This window comes from Lithobates pipiens, unplaced genomic scaffold, assembly GCF_037356315.1.
Source record: "Lithobates pipiens isolate NorthernLeopardFrog02 unplaced genomic scaffold, aLitPip1_a1.2 Scaffold_19, whole genome shotgun sequence".
Taxonomy (NCBI): domain Eukaryota; kingdom Metazoa; phylum Chordata; class Amphibia; order Anura; family Ranidae; genus Lithobates; species Lithobates pipiens.
The window spans coordinates 122778115-122797234 of NW_027507764.1; the positions used below are offsets into that span (position 1 = coordinate 122778115).

General features: G+C 44.3%; 1 protein-coding gene across 2 annotated transcripts in view; it reads right to left on the minus strand.

Moving 5' to 3' along the window:
• Positions 1–19120, minus strand: part of LOC143996255 (solute carrier family 22 member 13-like) — a 55363-nt gene that overhangs the window by 12813 nt on the left and 23430 nt on the right. For both annotated transcript variants that reach the window (XM_077491220.1, XM_077491221.1), the window contains exons 5-8: positions 13079–13199; positions 10722–10816; positions 8763–8977; positions 8280–8388 (exon numbers count right to left, since the gene is read on the minus strand). In XM_077491220.1, the coding sequence (XP_077347346.1) occupies positions 8280–8388; positions 8763–8977; positions 10722–10816; positions 13079–13199 (540 nt within the window). The remainder of the gene's footprint in view (positions 1–8279; positions 8389–8762; positions 8978–10721; positions 10817–13078; positions 13200–19120) is intronic.

A 19120-nucleotide genomic window follows, 5' to 3' on the forward strand; every position in this document is an offset into this window, starting at 1 on the left:
TTAGGCGCTTACTAGATTTCTAGCATTTTTCTGCACATGTAGCATTTTTAAAGGGATTAAACATGGCAGAAATTGTATGTATTGCAGATGTATTGAACATTTCTTTTTTCATTTACATTTTGCTCATGAAATGTAGGGCCATGGTCTGGATTGTCTACTGCACACCCTTGTTCCTTCAGCTTACACAGTAAGGAGCCTAAACAAAACAGCTTTGTTAAGCTGTTTCATAGGACACATCACAGGCTAGGTGCTGAGGATTTTGGTGGGCCTATTTATGGAAATAATTAAAATGAAAATGCAAACAATTATTGTTAAAGCAAATTAAATATTTACACAAACTAAATAAAATGGGGGGTGAAAGAGAGAGAGAGTGGTGATCAGAGGGAGGGGGGATGAGAGAGAGAGAGAGAGAGGGGGGGGGTAGAGAAAGAGGAAAGGTGAGAGAGAGAGGGAGTGAGGGAGAGAGGAAGGGTGAGAGAGAGAGAGAGAGAGAGGAATGTGTGTTTGTGTGTGTGTGCGAGAGAGAGAGAAAGAGAGAGGTGAGAGAAAGAGGAGGTGAGAGAGAGGGGGTGAGAGAGAGGGGGGTGAGGAGGGGTGAGAGAGAGGGGGGATGGGGTTGAGAGATAGAGAAGAGGGGGTGAGAGAGAAAGGGTGAGAGAGAGGAGTGTGTGTGTGAGAGAGGTGAAAGAGGAATGGGGAGAGAGAGAGAGGGGGGGTTAGAGAGAGAAAGAGGAAGGGTGTGTCAGAGAGAGAGGGGGTAAGAGAGAGGGGGATTGGGGGTGACAGAAAGAGAAAGGGGGTGAGAGAAAGGGAGGATACAAGAGAGAGAGGGTGAGAGTGGGAGGGGGTGAGAGAGAAAAGGAGAGGGAGGGGGTAAGAGAGAAAGTGTGCCTTTGGCTAATCTTAGTAGGGCAGTAATGTGGGACCACATTGTGGTAAGAGTGGGATGGAATGCATGGGAATGTGCATGCTCTGTCACACTAGCATGATGTAAATGGAGCCTTAAACTTACCAACCATGTAACAGGGGCATTTACCTGCCTCTCTGCATCTTGATCCACCTCCTCTCAGTACACCTGTGCATTCTAAATCCATCTGCTAACCTCTGCACTCCAAACCATCCCCTACACCCCCTCATCTGTGCTTAACGCCACATGTCTCTGTCCATCTTTGCACCTCAGCCCCCCTGCACACCTCCTCTTTGGACATTATTGCCCTCCAAACTGTAAACCCTTCTCTGTTTACCCCACCAAAATGAAGAGTGTTATATAGAATTATACTGATAAGAGCAAACAACCAGCAACCTTCTCTGAGTTTTTAATGAAAAAAAACCTGTGAACTCTAGTCCCCAAGCTCAGATGCAGGAGCAGACCGCTTTAACTCCTTTTCCCACAACTCCATGGGTTCCTTGACACACCCAGGGAAGATGAATGTCTATGATCCATCCCTCAGCAGCTTAGGGAGGCCACATCTAATTAGGCAGTGGTAGCTGGACATGTGATCTGCAGCCTCCTAAGAATTTCTCCCTTGTCAGAATTGACAGCTGGGTAGAAGCCTATTAGCTTCTCCATAAGATCCTTCCTCATTGCTATCAGAGTCCCCTGGTTCCAAGGCTGTGAGGCCGCGTACACACGCGGGGACTGTTCGCCCAACTTTGTCCGCTGAACAGTGTTTCGGCAAACAGTCCGCTCGTGTGTGGGCTTTCAGCGGACAGTTTCAGCGAACAGTCCGCTGAACAAGGTTTTTCGGAATTTCCGAAAAACTGTCCGCTGAAACCTTGTTTCAGCGAACAGTTCCCTCGTGTGTAGGCTTGTTCGACAAACTAAGTTCCGCGCATGCTCAGAAAGGATTTACACGCCGAAAGTTATAATGCAGTGTATAGGACGTCGTATTTTTCGTCCCGTCGTACGTGCCGTTCACGTCATCGCGCACGGTTTCAGCAAACTGTTCGTACGTCGTGTGTGGCCATGTCCGTCCATGCTAATTTTGAGCGGACTGTTTGCCGAAACTGTTTGACGGACAAAGTTGGGCGAACAGTCCCTGCGTGTGTACGCGGCCTGACACTTCATCATTGGGCCTTGGATCCATCCAGCTGTTCACCTGGCTTTACTGTGAGGGAAGCTGTTGATATGGATAATCACAAGTAGCTGTGTTCTGTATTGTTTTACGGATTCTTATTAGGGATGGGACCCCCTGTTCTGTTCACACCAGAACTTTAGAGCATTGCGAAAGTTTGGAACTGAATAACAAATCCCATTGAAGTCTATGGGACCCGAACGTGAAAAATCCAAAGTGCCCATTTTGAAGGCTTATATGCAAGTAATTGGCCATACTTGGGGGTCCAGGTGCTACCCTGGGGGACATGTATCAATGAAAAAAAGTTTGTAAAAAACGAAATGGTTATGGGGGTCCGGGTACTATCCTGGGGGACATGTATCAATGAAAAAAAAGTTTGTAAAAAACAAAATGAGCATTGATGCTTAAATTGAAAGTATAAAAATAAAAAATTCCTTTCAATATTGTGCCTGGGGGGTGTCTCCTTAGTCCCCCTGTAAAGTGGCACATCTGTACTGTGTATAGGTGCTGCTGCAGCAATATTTGCATTTATAAAGCCCAAAAAATTACATATTCCCTGCAAGCTTTCTTTATTTTGTAAGAAACGGCTTGGGGAGCCAGTCTGAATGATGAGGCCCCAATGCAGTGCACTGGGAACAAAATTTGAGATTTTTTGGATAAATTATGGTGTCTCCACCACAGACTTTGGATAGAAGTAACGGGTGTGGAAAAATTGGTCTTTGGGTGTTGGTGGCATCTGCACACTGTAACCCTATAGAGGTACTCTTGATAAAAGCAAGAATTTGTCCTGCTGTTAAAAATTGCAATGATATACACCTGTCAAACAAGTGCGGAAAAAATTCATCTTTGGGTGTCAGTGGCACATTCACACCTTAACTCTATAGAGGTACTCTACTCCTAAGGGTTCTGGGGATGGAAAACCATCTCTTACTGTTTGACATATGTCTTCCTCTGCTTCATTGCCTTTGAAACTGCCAGAATCCTCCTCCTCTCTCTCCTCTTATGTGTTCTGTGGCATAGGAGCAATGGTGTCTGCATAAAGTGGGCCTTGAGAGGAAAGGGAGTACTCCTCTTTATCCCACTCCTCTGCCTCGAGTGCCCTGTTCATAATGCCACACAGGGTCTGCTCCAGCAGGAACACAACAGGGATTGTGTCACTGATGCATGCATTGTCATGGCTCACCTTTATGAGCAGCTATTGGCGTGGGAAAGAAAAAACCTGAGCCTGTGTGAGCATACTCACACAGGTACTTGTTGACAGCCCTCTGATGCATGTGCTGCAGTGGCTGCATGTGCCAAAGTCGAGTTCCACCTGGTGGGCATGTCACAAATCATGCGGTTTACGGGCAGGTGGAATTCCTGCTGAATTTTAGCCAACCGAGTACTGGCCGCGTATGATCGCCTGAAATGGCTACAGACTCTTCTAGCCTGCTTTAGTAGATCCTCCATCCTTGGGTACCTATTTAGGAAATGCTGCACAAGCAAATTGAGGATATGTGCCAGCTCTCCCTGTCTAAGGGCGGACAGGAGGTTTGTGCCATTATCACACACCACCATTCCTGGCTCCAGATGGTGTGGCATGAACCACTTCTGGGCCTGTTCCTGCAGAGCTGCAAGAATCTCTGCTCTGGTGTTGTTCCTGTCCCTTAGACACACCAGCTGAAGCACTGCAGGGCACCTTTTAGTCTGACTCATTGAATAGCCCTTTGAACGGTTAGAGGGTACTTGAGGTTCATAGGACAGTTCAACAGAGGAGGGCATGGAGGAGGAGGAGGGGGTAGAGTTGAGAAATATCCCATCATCACCAGCTGTATGGAGACGTGGGGGCACAATAAACTGCAGCACTTAGCCCCGTCCTGCATCTTTCCGAGTTGCAAGCAGAGCTACCCAGTGTGCTGTGAACTAAATGTATCGTTCCTGCCTATGCTTGATGGACTAGGTGTCAGCAGTAATGTGGACTTTTGTGGCTGACTGCCTTGCCCAATGATGCCACAACATTGCCTTCCATGTGATGGCAGAGAGCTGGAATAGCCTTACGTGAAAATAAATAGTGACTGGAAACCTTCCATTGTGGTACAGCACATTCTACAAATTCCCAGAAGGGGGCAGAATTCACTAGGTGGAAAGGCAGAAGTTGTAGAGTCAGCAGCTTTGACAAGCTTGCATTTAGACACTGGGCATGTGCTGGCAGATGTGCTGCAAGGACCTGGGACACCCTGTGCTATACCATCATCCCTGTCAGTGGAGGCTGCTAAGAGATCATGAGTTATAGCAGGGACAGGCTGAGGTGAGTAAGGAGGAGGGACAGATTTGTGCCCCTTTTGTGTGGCTTTTAGGTGCTCTTGCCAACGGGCTGACTGGTGGAAGGTTAAATGCCTTGTCAAGGATTTGGTGCCCAAATGGTTCGTGCTTTTGCCACGCTTGATGTGCTTGAAACAAGTTTGCAAATAGCAACAGTGCGATCGGCTGCACATGTACTAAAAAAGGCCCAGACAGCTGAGCCGTGGGAAGTGGGATAGGAGATAACATCTCCAAACATGTGATGGAATAGGGTGGTTGCTTTTTACTCTTGCATGATGACTGTCTTGTTGAGGTTGTGACTCGCCCTCACTTTCCTACTCTGCTCTATCTGGCACTCAAGTCGAGTCATGCCGCGTACACACATAGCCGTCTATCCGACGGACTTAGTCTGGTGGACTTCCCGCCAGACTGTCCGTCAGACTTTCCGAACGGGCTACTTGCCCACACACGGCACTTTTTCAGTGGACTAATACGGCGTACTAAGGCCGTCGTACTATCCGCCCTACTTTTGAAATGAACGGACTCGCCCACACACGCGGAGGAAAGTCCGCTCATTTCGAGCACGTATCCAGGTAGGCGGGCCCGCGAAGGAGACATCGCTGGCCCCGCCACCTGGTATGGACTTAAAGGGGAACCCCAACGCCGAAAAAAATCGGCGTGGGGGTCCCCCCAGGTCCACATCAGACCCTTGTCCGAGCACGCTACCCAGCCGGCCAGGAAAGGGGGGACGAGCGAGCGGCCCTCCCTCCTGAGCCGTACCAGGCCACGTGCCCTCAACATGGGGGGTGCCTTGGGGAAGGGGGGCCATGCAGCCCCCCACCCCAAAGAACCTTGTCCCCATGTTGATGAGGACAAGGGCCTCTTCCCGACAACCCTGGCCGTTGGTTGTCGGGGTCTGCGGGCGAGGGGCTTATCGGAATCTGGGAGCCCCCTTTAATAAGGGCGCCCCCGGATACCGGCCCCCCACCCTATGTGAATGAGTATGGGGTACAATGTACCCCTACCCATTCACCTGTAAAATAAAGTAAAAAAAAAAAAACACAACACACAAGATACAATAGTTTATTGCACAGCTCCGGGGTCTTCCGTCTTCGGGGGTCTTCTCGCCGGACTCCTCCGCTATCTTCTTGTAGCTCTTTTACTAGCGGAGGAGCCCGGCTTTCTTCCTCGCCGCCGCCCTTCTTCCGACTTCGGGGGTCTTGTCCCCCTCTTCGGTTCTTCTGCCGGGCCACCGCGCCTTCTTCTAGCTCTTTTACAGGCGGTAGCCCGGTTTTCTGTCGCCGCCGCCTTCTGTTCTTCTGTTCTCTTCTTCTTCTGTTTATTTTACAGGTGAATGGGTAGGGGTACATTGTACCCCATACTCATTCACATAGGGTGGGGGGCCGGTATCCGGGGGCCCCCTTATTAAAGGGGGCTCCGGATTCCAATAAGCCCCTCGCCCGCAGACCCCGACAACCAACGGCCAGGGTTGTCGGGAAGAGGCCCTTGTCCTCATCAACATGGGGACAAGGTGCTTTGGGGTGGGGGGGGCCGCGCTCGCTCGTCCCCCCCTTTCCTGGCCGGCCGGATAGCGTGCTCCGACAAGGGTCTGATGTGGACCTGGGGGGACCCCCACGCCGATTTTTTTCGGCGTTGGGGTTCCCCTTTAAGTTCATACCAGGCGGCGGGGCCAGCGACGTCTCCTTCGCGGGCCCCGCCTACCTGGAGACCCGCTCGAAATGAGCGGACTTTTCTCTGGACGGGAAAAGTCCGCTCATTTCAAAAGTACGGCGGACTGGCACACACACGGCCGGATTGTCCGCCGAAATGCCGGTGTCCGGCGGGAAGATTGGAGTGCAAAACTACTTTCTAAGTCCGCCGTACTTTCAGGTCAAAAAAGTATGCCGGAGGCTACACACGGGGGGATTGTCCGGCGGACTTCAGTTTGCCGGACTTTTCCACCCGCTTGTTTGGTCGTGTGTACACGGCATCAGTGACCTCATCATCATCATCTCCTCCATCATCATTACCACTGGAGACAATTTGGCAATACGCTGAGGCTGGGGGAACATGAATGACAATGTACCAGCGTTCTCCCCTCTCTGTAGGCTCAGGTTCCTGCTTTCCTCAACCTCAGCACCAACATCTGAATGGTGTAATGGCTGTGCATTGTCAAGGGAGAAAGTGGCTGACGCTGTATTCAAATAACTCTGCTTACTCCTCCATTCCTGATGCTGGGGCTATGGTAGGAAAAGCTGTGGACAAGGAGGCAGGTTTAGCACACTAGTCTCTGCTTGGGTGACAGAGGATGAGGAGGATGAGGACGGTTTAGTAAGCCAGTTCACCTCCTCTTTTGCATGCTGTGGCTGAATAGCATGGGCAATATCACTAAACAGAGGAAATAATGCCCTGTCTGAGGACTGACCACATCGATGTTTGCCTGTGAACACATACGCTGCTGGCCCCCTTACAGTGCCATGGGAACGTCTGCCTCTCCTTGCTGTCCTCCCAGACATGATGGTGGTGAGGGGTGCTTATTACCAAAATGTAATAAACATGTGTAAATGTGTACGTGGATGCACTTTAATCAATGGAAAGTGGTGTTTGGTGCACTTTAATTTGAGTATTCACTACACAGACACACTCCACGCATACACTATAATATACTGCAATATACTGCGCCAAACGCGCAGTAACGCAAAGAACTAAATGGCGTTAAACTTGCAGTATTGCAATGAAATATATGGTGTTAAACTTGCAGTAACGCATTGAAATATATGGTGTTTAACTTGCAGTAACTCAATGAAATATAGGTCTGATGCTGCATCTATCCCCTGGCACCTCTGCACTGAGAACTAAGCAACTGAACACTGCTGACCGCTCAGTTCTCACAGCTCCATGAACAGAAAGCTGCTGATTGTCAGTCAGCGGCTCTCAGCTCTGCCCCCTCCTCACTCCCGGGAGAGCTGGGCTGTGGAGGGGGCAGGAGCAGTTGGCTCAGGCTCTCAGCGGCTTGCTGAGAGGCTGAGCCAGGTGTCGATCCAGGGATCTGGCGGATCCCGATTCCATGGTCGTGATGACGGGGAGCCTGGACCGACTGCTGTGATGTCAGCAGAGAGAGGACTTCAGCCCGCTCTCTGCTCAAAACGGGTCACAGGAGGGCAAAACGAACTGCACTCCTGTGATCCACAGGAGAAGTACAGCCAAACCAGCTTTGGCTAGACTTATCCTTTAACTGGTTAAGCTGTGAGTGGTTGTTGTAGCATATTACATACAGTAGCTCTTTGCTTCACTATAATGAATAGCCTCAAAATCATTTTGATTTAGCATTGAATGCTGTCCAGAATACCAACAAGGACATCTTTCCACACTGCTGGCACTGCCTTGACAGGCTAATATCTGCTTTTAAACAAATATACCATTGTTATCAGCCTAAACTCATTTATAGAGAAAAAGGCAAACAGAAGATGAAAAATTATATGGATTCTACATAAAAAATCTATAGAGAATTACCTTAGACCAGGAGCCTCCAAAGTTTCTAAACAAAGGGCCAGGTTACTGTCCTTCAGACTTTATGAGGGCCGGACTGTGGCCATCAGGAGTAGAAAATGCCCCAGCATCAGCTGGAGTAAACAACGCCCTATCTTTTGTGTCATTGGGAGGAATTATGCCCCATTGTTGGTTTCAGTAGGCCTCATTGTTGGAGGAACTGTGCTCCTTTATTGGTGTCAATGACAGTACCTCAAGAGCAAGCAAAGGGCCACATCTGCCCCCAGGCTGCAATTTGGAGACCACTGCCTTAGACCAATAGCACTGGCAGATAGACTGAAAATCTAACTGCAAGAGTCACTTTCAGCAGTGTCAACTAACCCAAGACTACCCAATGTACATACACCCAAAGAAAGTGACAGACATGGATCTCACCGGATAATAGTGGGGAATACCTCAGCGGCATAAATATAACAAATTGAATAGGAAGACGCTGTTGCAAATTTTCCAATTACAGCCAACACTGTTATTACGATGGAAAACTCTAAAAAGGAAAATGATAAACAAGTGAGAAGAGATTACTGTGCAAACTAAAACAGGCCAACAGATCCCCAATCTTGTGAGGATTTGAAAAAAATAAAATAATGGTCACTATACAAGCATAATTCTACTCCAAGGCATTGTTTACAAGGTGTACACAAATGTGTTATACATTTATGGAATAGATAGCTCCCATGTAAGTTTAGCATAAAACATTGCTAGTAGAAAGGACAGGGGATTTCTGGAAAAGTTAGATAGTGGCATCAGGGTGCTATAATTTTGTTGCCATTTCTTTGAGAAATCGAATTTCTTTGGCTTTCAAAAATGAACTGTCCCAAGACAATTTAACTTGATGCTCCACAATATTGCAGGTCTTACCGTTTGGTATCGCAGTAACAATAAGGCAGACAACTCCTCCAAGCAAGAGACAAGCTGCCTGGCTTGGTTTCCTTCCAAAATACTCCACCATGAACATGGCTCCAATCCGAGCTGGAACTTCTACTGCTCCAAATATGAGCTGGGTGACATAAATGTCCAGCCCAAAACTCCCAACACTGAGACTTAGACCATAATAGACCAGACTGTTCACAAACCTGAAAGCAGATTTGTAAAGACAGGTAGGACCTTTCCCCACAAACATAGGGTTATAACATACATACACATTTATTATATATGCCATCAAATGTACATGAGCACAAGGAAAACAGAAAATAATAAGTGCAACCAAAGATCACGTTTTGTTTTTGTTTTGTTTTTTATTATCTTGAAAGAATGAAATAGGATCCCATTGCCCATTTCTCCCTGTGTAAATGTGTGATGTTGTCATGCAAAACAAAAATATAGCCCATTTTACTATAGTCTGACTCCTCCTGTAACTAGTGTTTAAATGCTGGGTTAGATGTTTGGTTACAGTTTTGAACTGACTGTGACCACAATTGGAAGCATTTCCCCTTTCTTCCTGTCTTGTTGACAGAGAGATGGGAAGTTGCGGGACAACTATAGAGTAGGAACAAGGACAACAGGAAAATATTTTTAAAGTAGACTAATGCCCGGTACACAAGATCGGAAATTCCCCCAGCAAAAGTCCAATGTGAGCTTTTGGTTGGAAATTCTGACTGTGTGTATGCTTCATCAGACTTTTGTTGGTTCTCTATTTTTCGGTGAGGAAAAAGTTCCGATCGGAAATTCCGATCATCTGTACAAATTCCGACGTGCAAAATTCCTACACCTGCTCGGAAACAATTCCACGCATTCTCAAAAACATTGAACTTAATTTTCTCGGCTCGTCGTAGTGTTGTATGTCACCGCGTTCTTGGCGGTTGAAAATTAAGAGAACTTTTGTGTGACCGTGTGTATGCAAGCCAAACTTGAGCGCAATTCCATTGGAAAAACCATCAATGTTTTTTCAGACGGAAAATCCGCTCATGTGTACTCATAAGGCTGTTTTCCTGTTCCAGTGACACTCACTCTATACTTAGTAAAATAATAATAATATGGCTGACTTTCCACTGTAACCGTTAAAGACAGGTCATCTGATCCACCAATAAGCTTATTAATGATGTGAGAGCCAAGTTAGATTTTACTGGCCTTCACATTTGCAATCCCTTATCTCAGAATCTGAATAACTGATAACACAAGTGCAAATAGATGACCCCCATTATACTATGCCAGATCACGTCTCTGCACTTTGCAGTATGGTATAGCCATACTACTGCACTTTAAATAGACCAGCAAATTCCCAGATTTCCTAATGAAACAATCAAATTTATTTTTGGTTAGAGCACAAAACAAGAAAAAGATCAGACAAAACTGCGTTTAAATCTCACAAATCACGGGCATTACCATCTTAAGAAAGCCTTTACTGAGAAAAGGATCAAAGCTGTCACTGCTGACCTCTGGTTGCTTGGTTTCTATTTTTTCTAAATCACAGACACAGAGACGTTTGACAATTCAGAGTACATTTATTACTGCTGATCTGCATACTAGTGTTGGATCAGTGGCTTGGATGGTATGGAATCTGTTGGATCAGTTGCATTTTCAGAAGGAGTGGACAGCAATGGCAACCTTCATATTTCTCAAAGTAAATATCTCCCTTAAAAAGACATCAAACAATAATATCAAAATGACTACAAGAGTATTTTGCCCTAGTTTTATTTTTTATTTTTAATAGCTCTTCTAAAACCCCAATCTTTTATTAAATATTTGATTCCTGTGTAGTCAGATTTAATCCTCAATAATGTGAAAATGTGTGCAATGCGCATTCACAACCAACGAAAAAGCACATTCATCATTCCAACTTTTTTCTGTTTGTTACCTATTGTCACCTCCAAGACTTACCATATCAAACACATAATCAGAGTTACTTTTCTCAGTTTAGGGATCCTAAAAAGATCTATCATGTTTCCAGATTTAGTCTGTTTTTCTTCTTGTAACTTTAAATAAGAAGAGAAAAATAACTGTTTTGGGAATCTACTGTTTTTTCACCTCCCCAGCAAAGTGTTCTGGTTCTGTAAGTTTTTCTTGCTACTACTACTACAAGTGCCCTTGTTTCATCTCCTTATTCCATTAAAGGATAGCTATACATTTGTATAAATATCCTTTATATTACCCCCTCCCAGCAGTCCCCCAATGTTTTTACTCACCAATCCATACCCCTGTGAGATTCACATTGTGAAACCCAAGGGAACTACAGGTTCCGACTCTTATTTTGTACATATTATTTTTATAATATCTCGCAGGAGCATGGGTAGGTGAGTTTAAAGCCTTGTACAAATGATCAGATTTTCGGATGGCCATTCGTCTGTTTTTTGTTGCATGCTAGTCTCATGTCGAAAGTGAAGAGGTTACTCGCCAAACAAAAATTCTCGTATGACAGAATACAATTTCAGAAGTGACGTAATGTGTGACTAGTTTTGTATGTATTCTTTCATTTCTGATTCCGAGCATGTGTAGTCTTGCTCTTACGATTTTTTTTGTACAAAAGCCATACTAATTAAACAAAAATCAGACATTGAGTTTACATACAACAAAAATTTTATAGTCTGCACATCCAGGTTTTGTCTGAAGCCAAACAGGAATCGGCTATCGAAAGCACCATACTAACGTTTCAAAAATTGGCAGATCGTTCATTGGACGCAATTTTACTTCCAATTTTCATATCGTGTGTCGGGCCTTAAAACACACCAGGGGGTGGGGGGGGGGTTAACTATAATAATACAAAAGTATACTTTTCCAGTCATCAATGGGCATTTGTTTCATTCTGAACCCTCACTCTCTAATTGTTATTGTAGACTTTCTATGAGGGTCCTCTTTATTGCCAGGCACTCACTACCAAAACTTAATTAGCTTTAAAATAAGCTTAGAAAAAGTTAAAAAGTATTTTAAAATTAAATCTTCATGGAGGGAGTGCATTACTGCAGGAGTCCATAGTAAAGTTCACCTCCCGAAAGAATCACCCACACACCTCCAAGAAGCATCAGAAGTTTTCCCTTTTTTTCAAATAATTATTTTTCATAGTAGGGTACTGGCAATAAAGCAGACGTTCCATTTTCATGGAAGGTCTGCTTTAAAATAGTGTATCCTTAAGCACTATTTTATATAATTTTTTATTATTCATTCTCTACTTTGCATGGTGGAAATTTTAGACTCATTGTCAGGTAGTAAGGCTATTTGATCTCTTGTCTGTGCATGGTGGTAATATCAGACTTTTAGACAACAATCAAATAGCAAAGGTGCTGTCAGGATTACATGAAAAGGCTTTGACATTGCTACCGTTCTTCATCAGCACAGACAGGCTGTCAGATGTCAAACCTAAGCTTAGATTCGAGTTTGGCAAGACTACATCAGGGGTAAAACTGGTCCGTTCTAACAGGGAGAGAATACATGTTAACAGCGCACATGCATCCCTAAGAGGGAAGGCTGTAATTCTGTAAAGAGGAACTAAAAAAGCTGTAATACTGTAAAGTGAAATTAAATTTTTCTGCTGGTGCTTAAGGGTTTTGTAATAATGTGCAAGTATGCACAGCATTAATGCACATTATGAAAGGATTTCCTGCCAAATTGCCCCCTCCAGGATTGCAACAGCCATCATGCGTAGTTCAGTGTACAAATTTGTACCGGTACTAAGCAACCCAAGCGTTGAAATCAAGACAGCCCAGGACTTCAAACCCGGAGGATTGGGCGAAGATGGAAGTATCAGTGCGGAAGATTGCATCACTAGAGGGCAGGTAAGTATTGCAGATTTTAGTTCCACTTTCCATGTCCACAGCAATCTGCCACCCACAGTTTCAATGGTTTCCTGCATCACAATAGCATAACAATTACAATTATAATGCAAATTATTTTTAAACTGATGTAATGCTATTCTAAGGAGTATTTTAAAATGAAATTGCTCCCAAATATAAATTGTTTGCTCACTTGAATCCAAGAAGCGATTTGTGGGTGTCAGTTTCCTGTGGAACTTTCAATTCTATGGCCACATACTGTATATGGGCACTGTAAGGGCTAGAAGAAGCCACATTTTACAATAAATACATGTTTTAGCCACCCTTCTTGATCAAGTGAAAAGAGTCATTTGCCAGTTAATACCAGTTGCTGTTATAGGGTAATTATATAGGGTAATTATAACTGGCAATAAAAGCCTGATCACTGTAAGGATACACTACATTGAGCAATGTGACCAGGATGAAACTTACTTGTTTAAACAATTCCTCAGATAGTTCCCGTTTATTCATAACTGCTGCTTTCTGAAGGAGTTTTTTGGCCTTTTTTACTTTCCCTTTAGCTAGAAGCCATCTGGGTGATTCTGGAAGAAGCCTGACAAAAAAAAACGATCATATTATGTGAACTTGAAAATTGGCAGTGTTACAGAAATTAAATATTTACTCATTAGGGTTGATTTACTAAAACTGGAGAGTGCAAAATCTGGTGAAGCTCTGGATAGAAACCAATCAGCTTCCATTTGTTTTGTCAAAGCCTAATTAAACAAGCTGAAGTTCCGCTCTAATTGATTACCAAGGTGTTTTATTGGGTTGAGGTTGCAGACCCAGAAGAGGATGCCCTGAGCCTGGTAATATACTAACATTGCACAAGCTAATCTGTTTTCTACTGGGAACTGTTGTGCTTTCTTCAAGGGCCCCAAATTTGCTGGCCAATGTTCTCTTTTCATTATTCACTGGCCACTGTGACAAAATGGGGACTGTTATAGCAAGTTAGGACTGTCTTTATATACTGCTGCTAGATAAATGCAGTTCAGTTCTGTTAATTACTGTTAGTCAGAATATTTCAGTTGTTTAACCATATCTCAGATATCAGAGTAACATTATTGGCTTATTGATTGTTTGTATATATATATATATATATATATATATATATATACTTGCTAATCTTCTTTTAGGCTAAGTTTAGCCTAATACATTTGAAATACCTCAGGCTGTGTCAGTGCTGGGTGAGCAAGGTGTGACATTTTAAGATGGGCAGCCAGTCCATTAGGGGAGCCACCCCCCCTAATCCATGCGCATGGATTTCATTGGGGTTTTTTTTTAAGCACATGATTAGAGCCTGAAGCTCTAAATGGCTTTAAAAGGGTGGTCTCGGGGTGTAGAAACTGCTCCCTGAGCCCACTCAGTTGTGTGCCAATAGTGAATTAATATTTGCTATTAAATAAGCAGAGCACAATTTTGGGACTTTAAATGAAGCGAGCATCAAAGAGGTGCCCGCCTCCATCCCTATCAAAATATTAAAAATGGGGTGAGGGGGGAAAAAGGGAAGAAGGTGGGACTTTAAATGAAGCACACAGCAAGTAAAAAAGTTGGTCAAGCGACTAGAAAATTACATTTATTCATATTTCATAATCCATAATCCACCATAAAACATTTTGGGCATCAAGCCTCTAACAAACATTTTGGGCATCAAACCTCTATAAGGTGGATCTTAAATAGACATTTTTATTTTTTTTATTTTTTCTCGATTTTTTTCAATATTTAAAAATTACTATTCATTTATTTATTTATTATTATTATTATTTATTTATTTTCATATTTTATTATTACTTTTACCTTCCAAGTTCCTTTTTTTTTTTCTTTTATTTTTCTTTTTTTTTCTCTTTGATTATATATTGACTATTAAACCATACAAACTTTATGTTTTTGGTGTGGGCTGTTGTGTCCCAGGTCTGCATTTGGACACCTTGGGGGATGCATTTGGTTTCGCTGCCTCGTTCGCTGTTGCTGGTCTTCCGGTTACTGAAATGTGCCTTGCGGGTACGCCGCCCTTTCCCGCCTCCTTGTGACGCGGGAGGGGCGGACCTCTGGTCCTTGCCTGCCAGCATCACGCTGTGGACGCCAGGAGTGCTCTGTCCTTTGTGGCGATGCACTGCTGGCGATATGCCATCCCTTGGCTTGGACACACTGAGGAGATGGACTGGCGCTAATCGCCGGACGGCTGAGCCGCCCAGGTGAAAGCATTCCTCTCGTCGGTGTTGTCTCGGCCAGCGTGGTGCTGGGGGCGGGACAAAAGGCGGTGCACCTATTTAGGCATTTCCTCAGTAGGTTCACATACCATTATCTGCTCTACGTGACAGATCATATTCACTTTTTTATGGCCCACTTTTTGGCTATAGGTACACTTTAAAACATTTTTATTTTTATTTTTCCATTTTGTTGATACACTAACATACACACATTATTAATATAATTTTTTTTTTTCTCCAATTATTTTCACTTAGGCTCCCTTCTGGGATTTTCATTCACACCTCATACATGCACATTTTCACTTTGGAGGTGCCTGTGGTGGGTGTTATCGCCCATGCTGGCCTTTGTGGTGACCGGGAGTTTTTGCTCTGCGATGTTGTGGCGATCCTCGATGCTAATCTGCTGGGGTGTGGGTGCAGACGTGAGTTGGATGCATAGCTCTCATTAATTATAAAATTATACTTCTCTTCCTTTTATATTTCTTATTCAATCTTTTTTATCTTTTGTTCTTTTTTTATTTTATTTTTTTAGATTTACTTCATGTTTGCTCCTGATGAGCGGTTGTCGTGCCGCGAAACGCGTCGAGCCTTTATCGTTTTTTAATTTCTACATTAATCATGGAATAATAGACATCATTTGATTTTATGTGTATTCAATATATTTTACTATCACTCTGTGTACTTTATGCATTAATTGTCATTGCTGCTTTTTTCAAATGTTAAGATCTATCGGATTGTGATACATTTTTATACATTGTATGTCTATTTAAGATCCACCTTATAGAGGTTTGATGCCCAAAATGTTTGTTAGAGGCTTGATGCCCAAAATGTTTTATGGTGGATTATGGATTATGAAATATGAATAAATGTAATTTTCTAGTCGCTTGACCAACTTTTTTACTTGCTGTGTGCTTCATTTAAAGTCCCACTTTCTTCCCTTTTTCCCCCCTCACCCCATTTTTAATATTTTGATAGGGATGGAGGCGGGCACCTCTTTGATGCTCGCTTCATTTAAAGTCCCAAAATTGTGCTCTGCTTATTTAAACTAATTAGGGATGGAAGCACACAGCAGTAGTTTCATCTTAATGTATTTTGCTGTATGCAGACATAGTTGTTTATATTAATGGCCCTACACAAAGATGTATATATTTTCTCCTTTTTTTATTTTTTTTATTTTTTCTCAATTTTTTTCAATATTTAAAAATTACTATTCATTTATTTATTTATTATTATTATTATTATTATTTATTTATTTTCATATTTTATTATTACTTTTACCTTCCAAGTTCCTTTTTTTTTTTCTTTTTTTTTTTCTTTTTTTTTCTCTTTGATTATATATTGACTATTAAACCATACAAACTTTATGTTTTTGGTGTGGGCTGTTGTGTCCCGGGTCTGCATTTGGACACCTTGGGGGATGCATTTGGTTTCGCTGCCTCGTTCGCTGTTGCTGGTCTTCCGGTTACTGAAATGTGCCTTGCGGGTACGCCGCCCTTTCCCTCCTCCTTGTGACGCGGGAGGGGCGGACCTCTGGTCCTTGCCTGCCAGCATCACGCTGTGGACGCCAGGAGTGCTCTGTCCTTTGTGGCGATGCACTGCTGGCGATATGCCATCCCTTGGCTTGGACACACTGAGGAGATGGACTGGCGCTAATCGCCGGACGGCTGAGCCGCCCAGGTGAAAGCATTCCTCTCGTCGGTGTTGTCTCGGCCAGCGTGGTGCTGGGGGCGGGACAAAAGGCGGTGCACCTATTTAGGCATTTCCTCAGTAGGTTCACATACCATTATCTGCTCTACGTGACAGATCATATTCACTTTTTTATGGCCCACTTTTTGGCTATAGGTACACTTTAAAACATTTTTATTTTTATTTTTCCATTTTGTTGATACACTAACATACACACATTATTAATATAATTTTTTATTTTATTTTTTTTTTTTCAGCCGTCCGGCGATTAGCGCCAGTCCATCTCCTCAGTGTGTCCAAGCCAAGGGATGGCATATCGCCAGCAGCGCATCGCCACAAAGGACAGAGCACTCCTGGCGTCCACAGCGTGATGCTGGCAGGCAAGGACCAGAGGTCCGCCCCTCCCGCGTCACAAGGAGGCGGGAAAGGGCAGCGTACCCGCAAGGCACATTTCAGTAACCGGAAGACCAGCAACAGCGAACGAGGCAGCGAAACCAAATGCATCCCCCAAGGTGTCCAAATGCAGACCCGGGATATACGCTTGCTGTGTGCTTCATTTAAAGTCCCACCTTCTTCCCTTTTTCCCCCCTCACCCCATTTTTAATATTTGCTATTGTTTTCTTGCTTCTCCTCCTGGCCAATTGGCCGAGATAAGAAGCAACCATATTAGCCGAGAGCAGAAGTAGGCGGCAAGCGGCCGAGGAGACTCAAGGGGAAGCCGCCAAAGCTGCCTGAAACCTGAATAGGGTAAATGCGGGGCTGGTGGGTGAGCGACAGGGGGTGGTTGGTCACTGATCGACCAAGTGACAGGGGGTGGGGGACTTGATTGAACGATTGACCAACCAAACGGGGGAGGACAGGTGGTTTCTTTGCTCCCTCCAAAAAATGGAGCACCAGCCGCCGCTGAGCGCTACACATGCAAGAACTCCAGTGGGAGTTCACGCAATTAGCCGCAAGTTGGCAACCCAATTAAAAGCAATGGGAGGCTGCAGCTTTCCCAGCTGATCATGCCCACTCGCATGTAATCACTCATGCAGCAATCACATGTGAGTGCCTGCATCCAGGGCCAATCGTTCACATGTGATCACTGCTTAAAAGAATACATTTGAGTGGGAGTGATTATCTGTAACAGCCAACAGTCTCCCATTGCTTTCAATGGGGCTGCTTACTCGCAACTAATTACCAGAACCCTTGCTGTGGTTCTTATAGGTAATCGCAGGTAGGGTGCATTTACAGGTGTGAATGCACCCTTATGGGTGTTAAAGGACCAGAACGTGAGGAATAATCTTCCCAAAGGGGTTGCAGCTAGGGACAAATGGCTGCCAGAAAGTTTAACCATATTTAAAATGTTTTACATAGTTAGTAAGTTTGAATAAAGACACCAGTCCATCCAGTTCAACCTGAGTGAGTGTCTACAATTGTCCCTATCCCTGTACATTGTACTCTCAAGGAATGACTGTTTAGCTATAAACCCATTCAATGGTTTTAAAACCATACTGGTAGATTAAATGGATTCTAAATAAAATGTCCCTAGCTTATATTTACATTTGGGTGTGCCTATCCTTTGTGTTTCACTAGTGTGTTCATCTGAATGACGGGTAGGGAGTATAAATTAAAAAGTAATTGTTAAGCATTTTGATTTTTATAACAACTCAGAATACAGGCTAATGTATCCAGCTTCAAGAAAGATTTAAAAAAAAAGATGGCGAGACTTCCGCACAAAGGCCTTAAAATATATGTTCTTCAGTACCTATTAACCCACCCACCGTGGAGCATTGGAAGTCTGAGTTTATTAAATGTATCTGATTTGAGAAACATATATACTTATAGAGTATTGTAATGTGCAAATGTGAGGCCATATTGTCACAATGGACCGATGTGTTTCATCTAATTCTATTTAACAGGTAAAATGTCTGGTCTTCAACCAACAATCGAATGCTAATTTGGAAACTTTTTCAATTATATAGTAACACGGAGACAATCTATAACGCAGAACAGATAAGTTGACCACTTGAGATCCGCGCTATAGTCAATTGACGGCTACAGCGCGGATCTCCTTTTCCGGGACTACGACTATTGACGTAGTCCCATGCACGAGCGGCCTGCGCGAGTCTACGAGACTCGCCTGATCACCGATCCGTGCAAGGGGTCGATCCCGACCCCTTATCACGTGATCAGCTGTCAGCCAATGACAGCTGATCATGTGATATAACGGAGCCGGTAATCGGCTATTATTCCTCCTCGCGCTGAAAAAAAAAAAGCCGATCACCGGCGGCCGTGATCGGGACATCAGTCCCGATCATGGCCAGCACTGCTAGTGCCCACCTACAACCCTGTCAGTGCCCACCTGCCCCCTGCCAGTGCAACAATAAAAAAAGTAAGTGCCCCCCGTCAGTGCCACCCAGCAGTGCCCATAGTGCCACCCAGCGGTGCCCACAGTGCCACCCAGCAGTGCCCACAGTGCCACCCAGCAGTGCCACCCAGCAGTGCCCACAGTGCCACCCAGCAGTGCCCACAATCTGCCTTAACAAAGGTGCTAAACCCGTGCCACATATCCGTGCCCATCAGTGTCATCTACCAG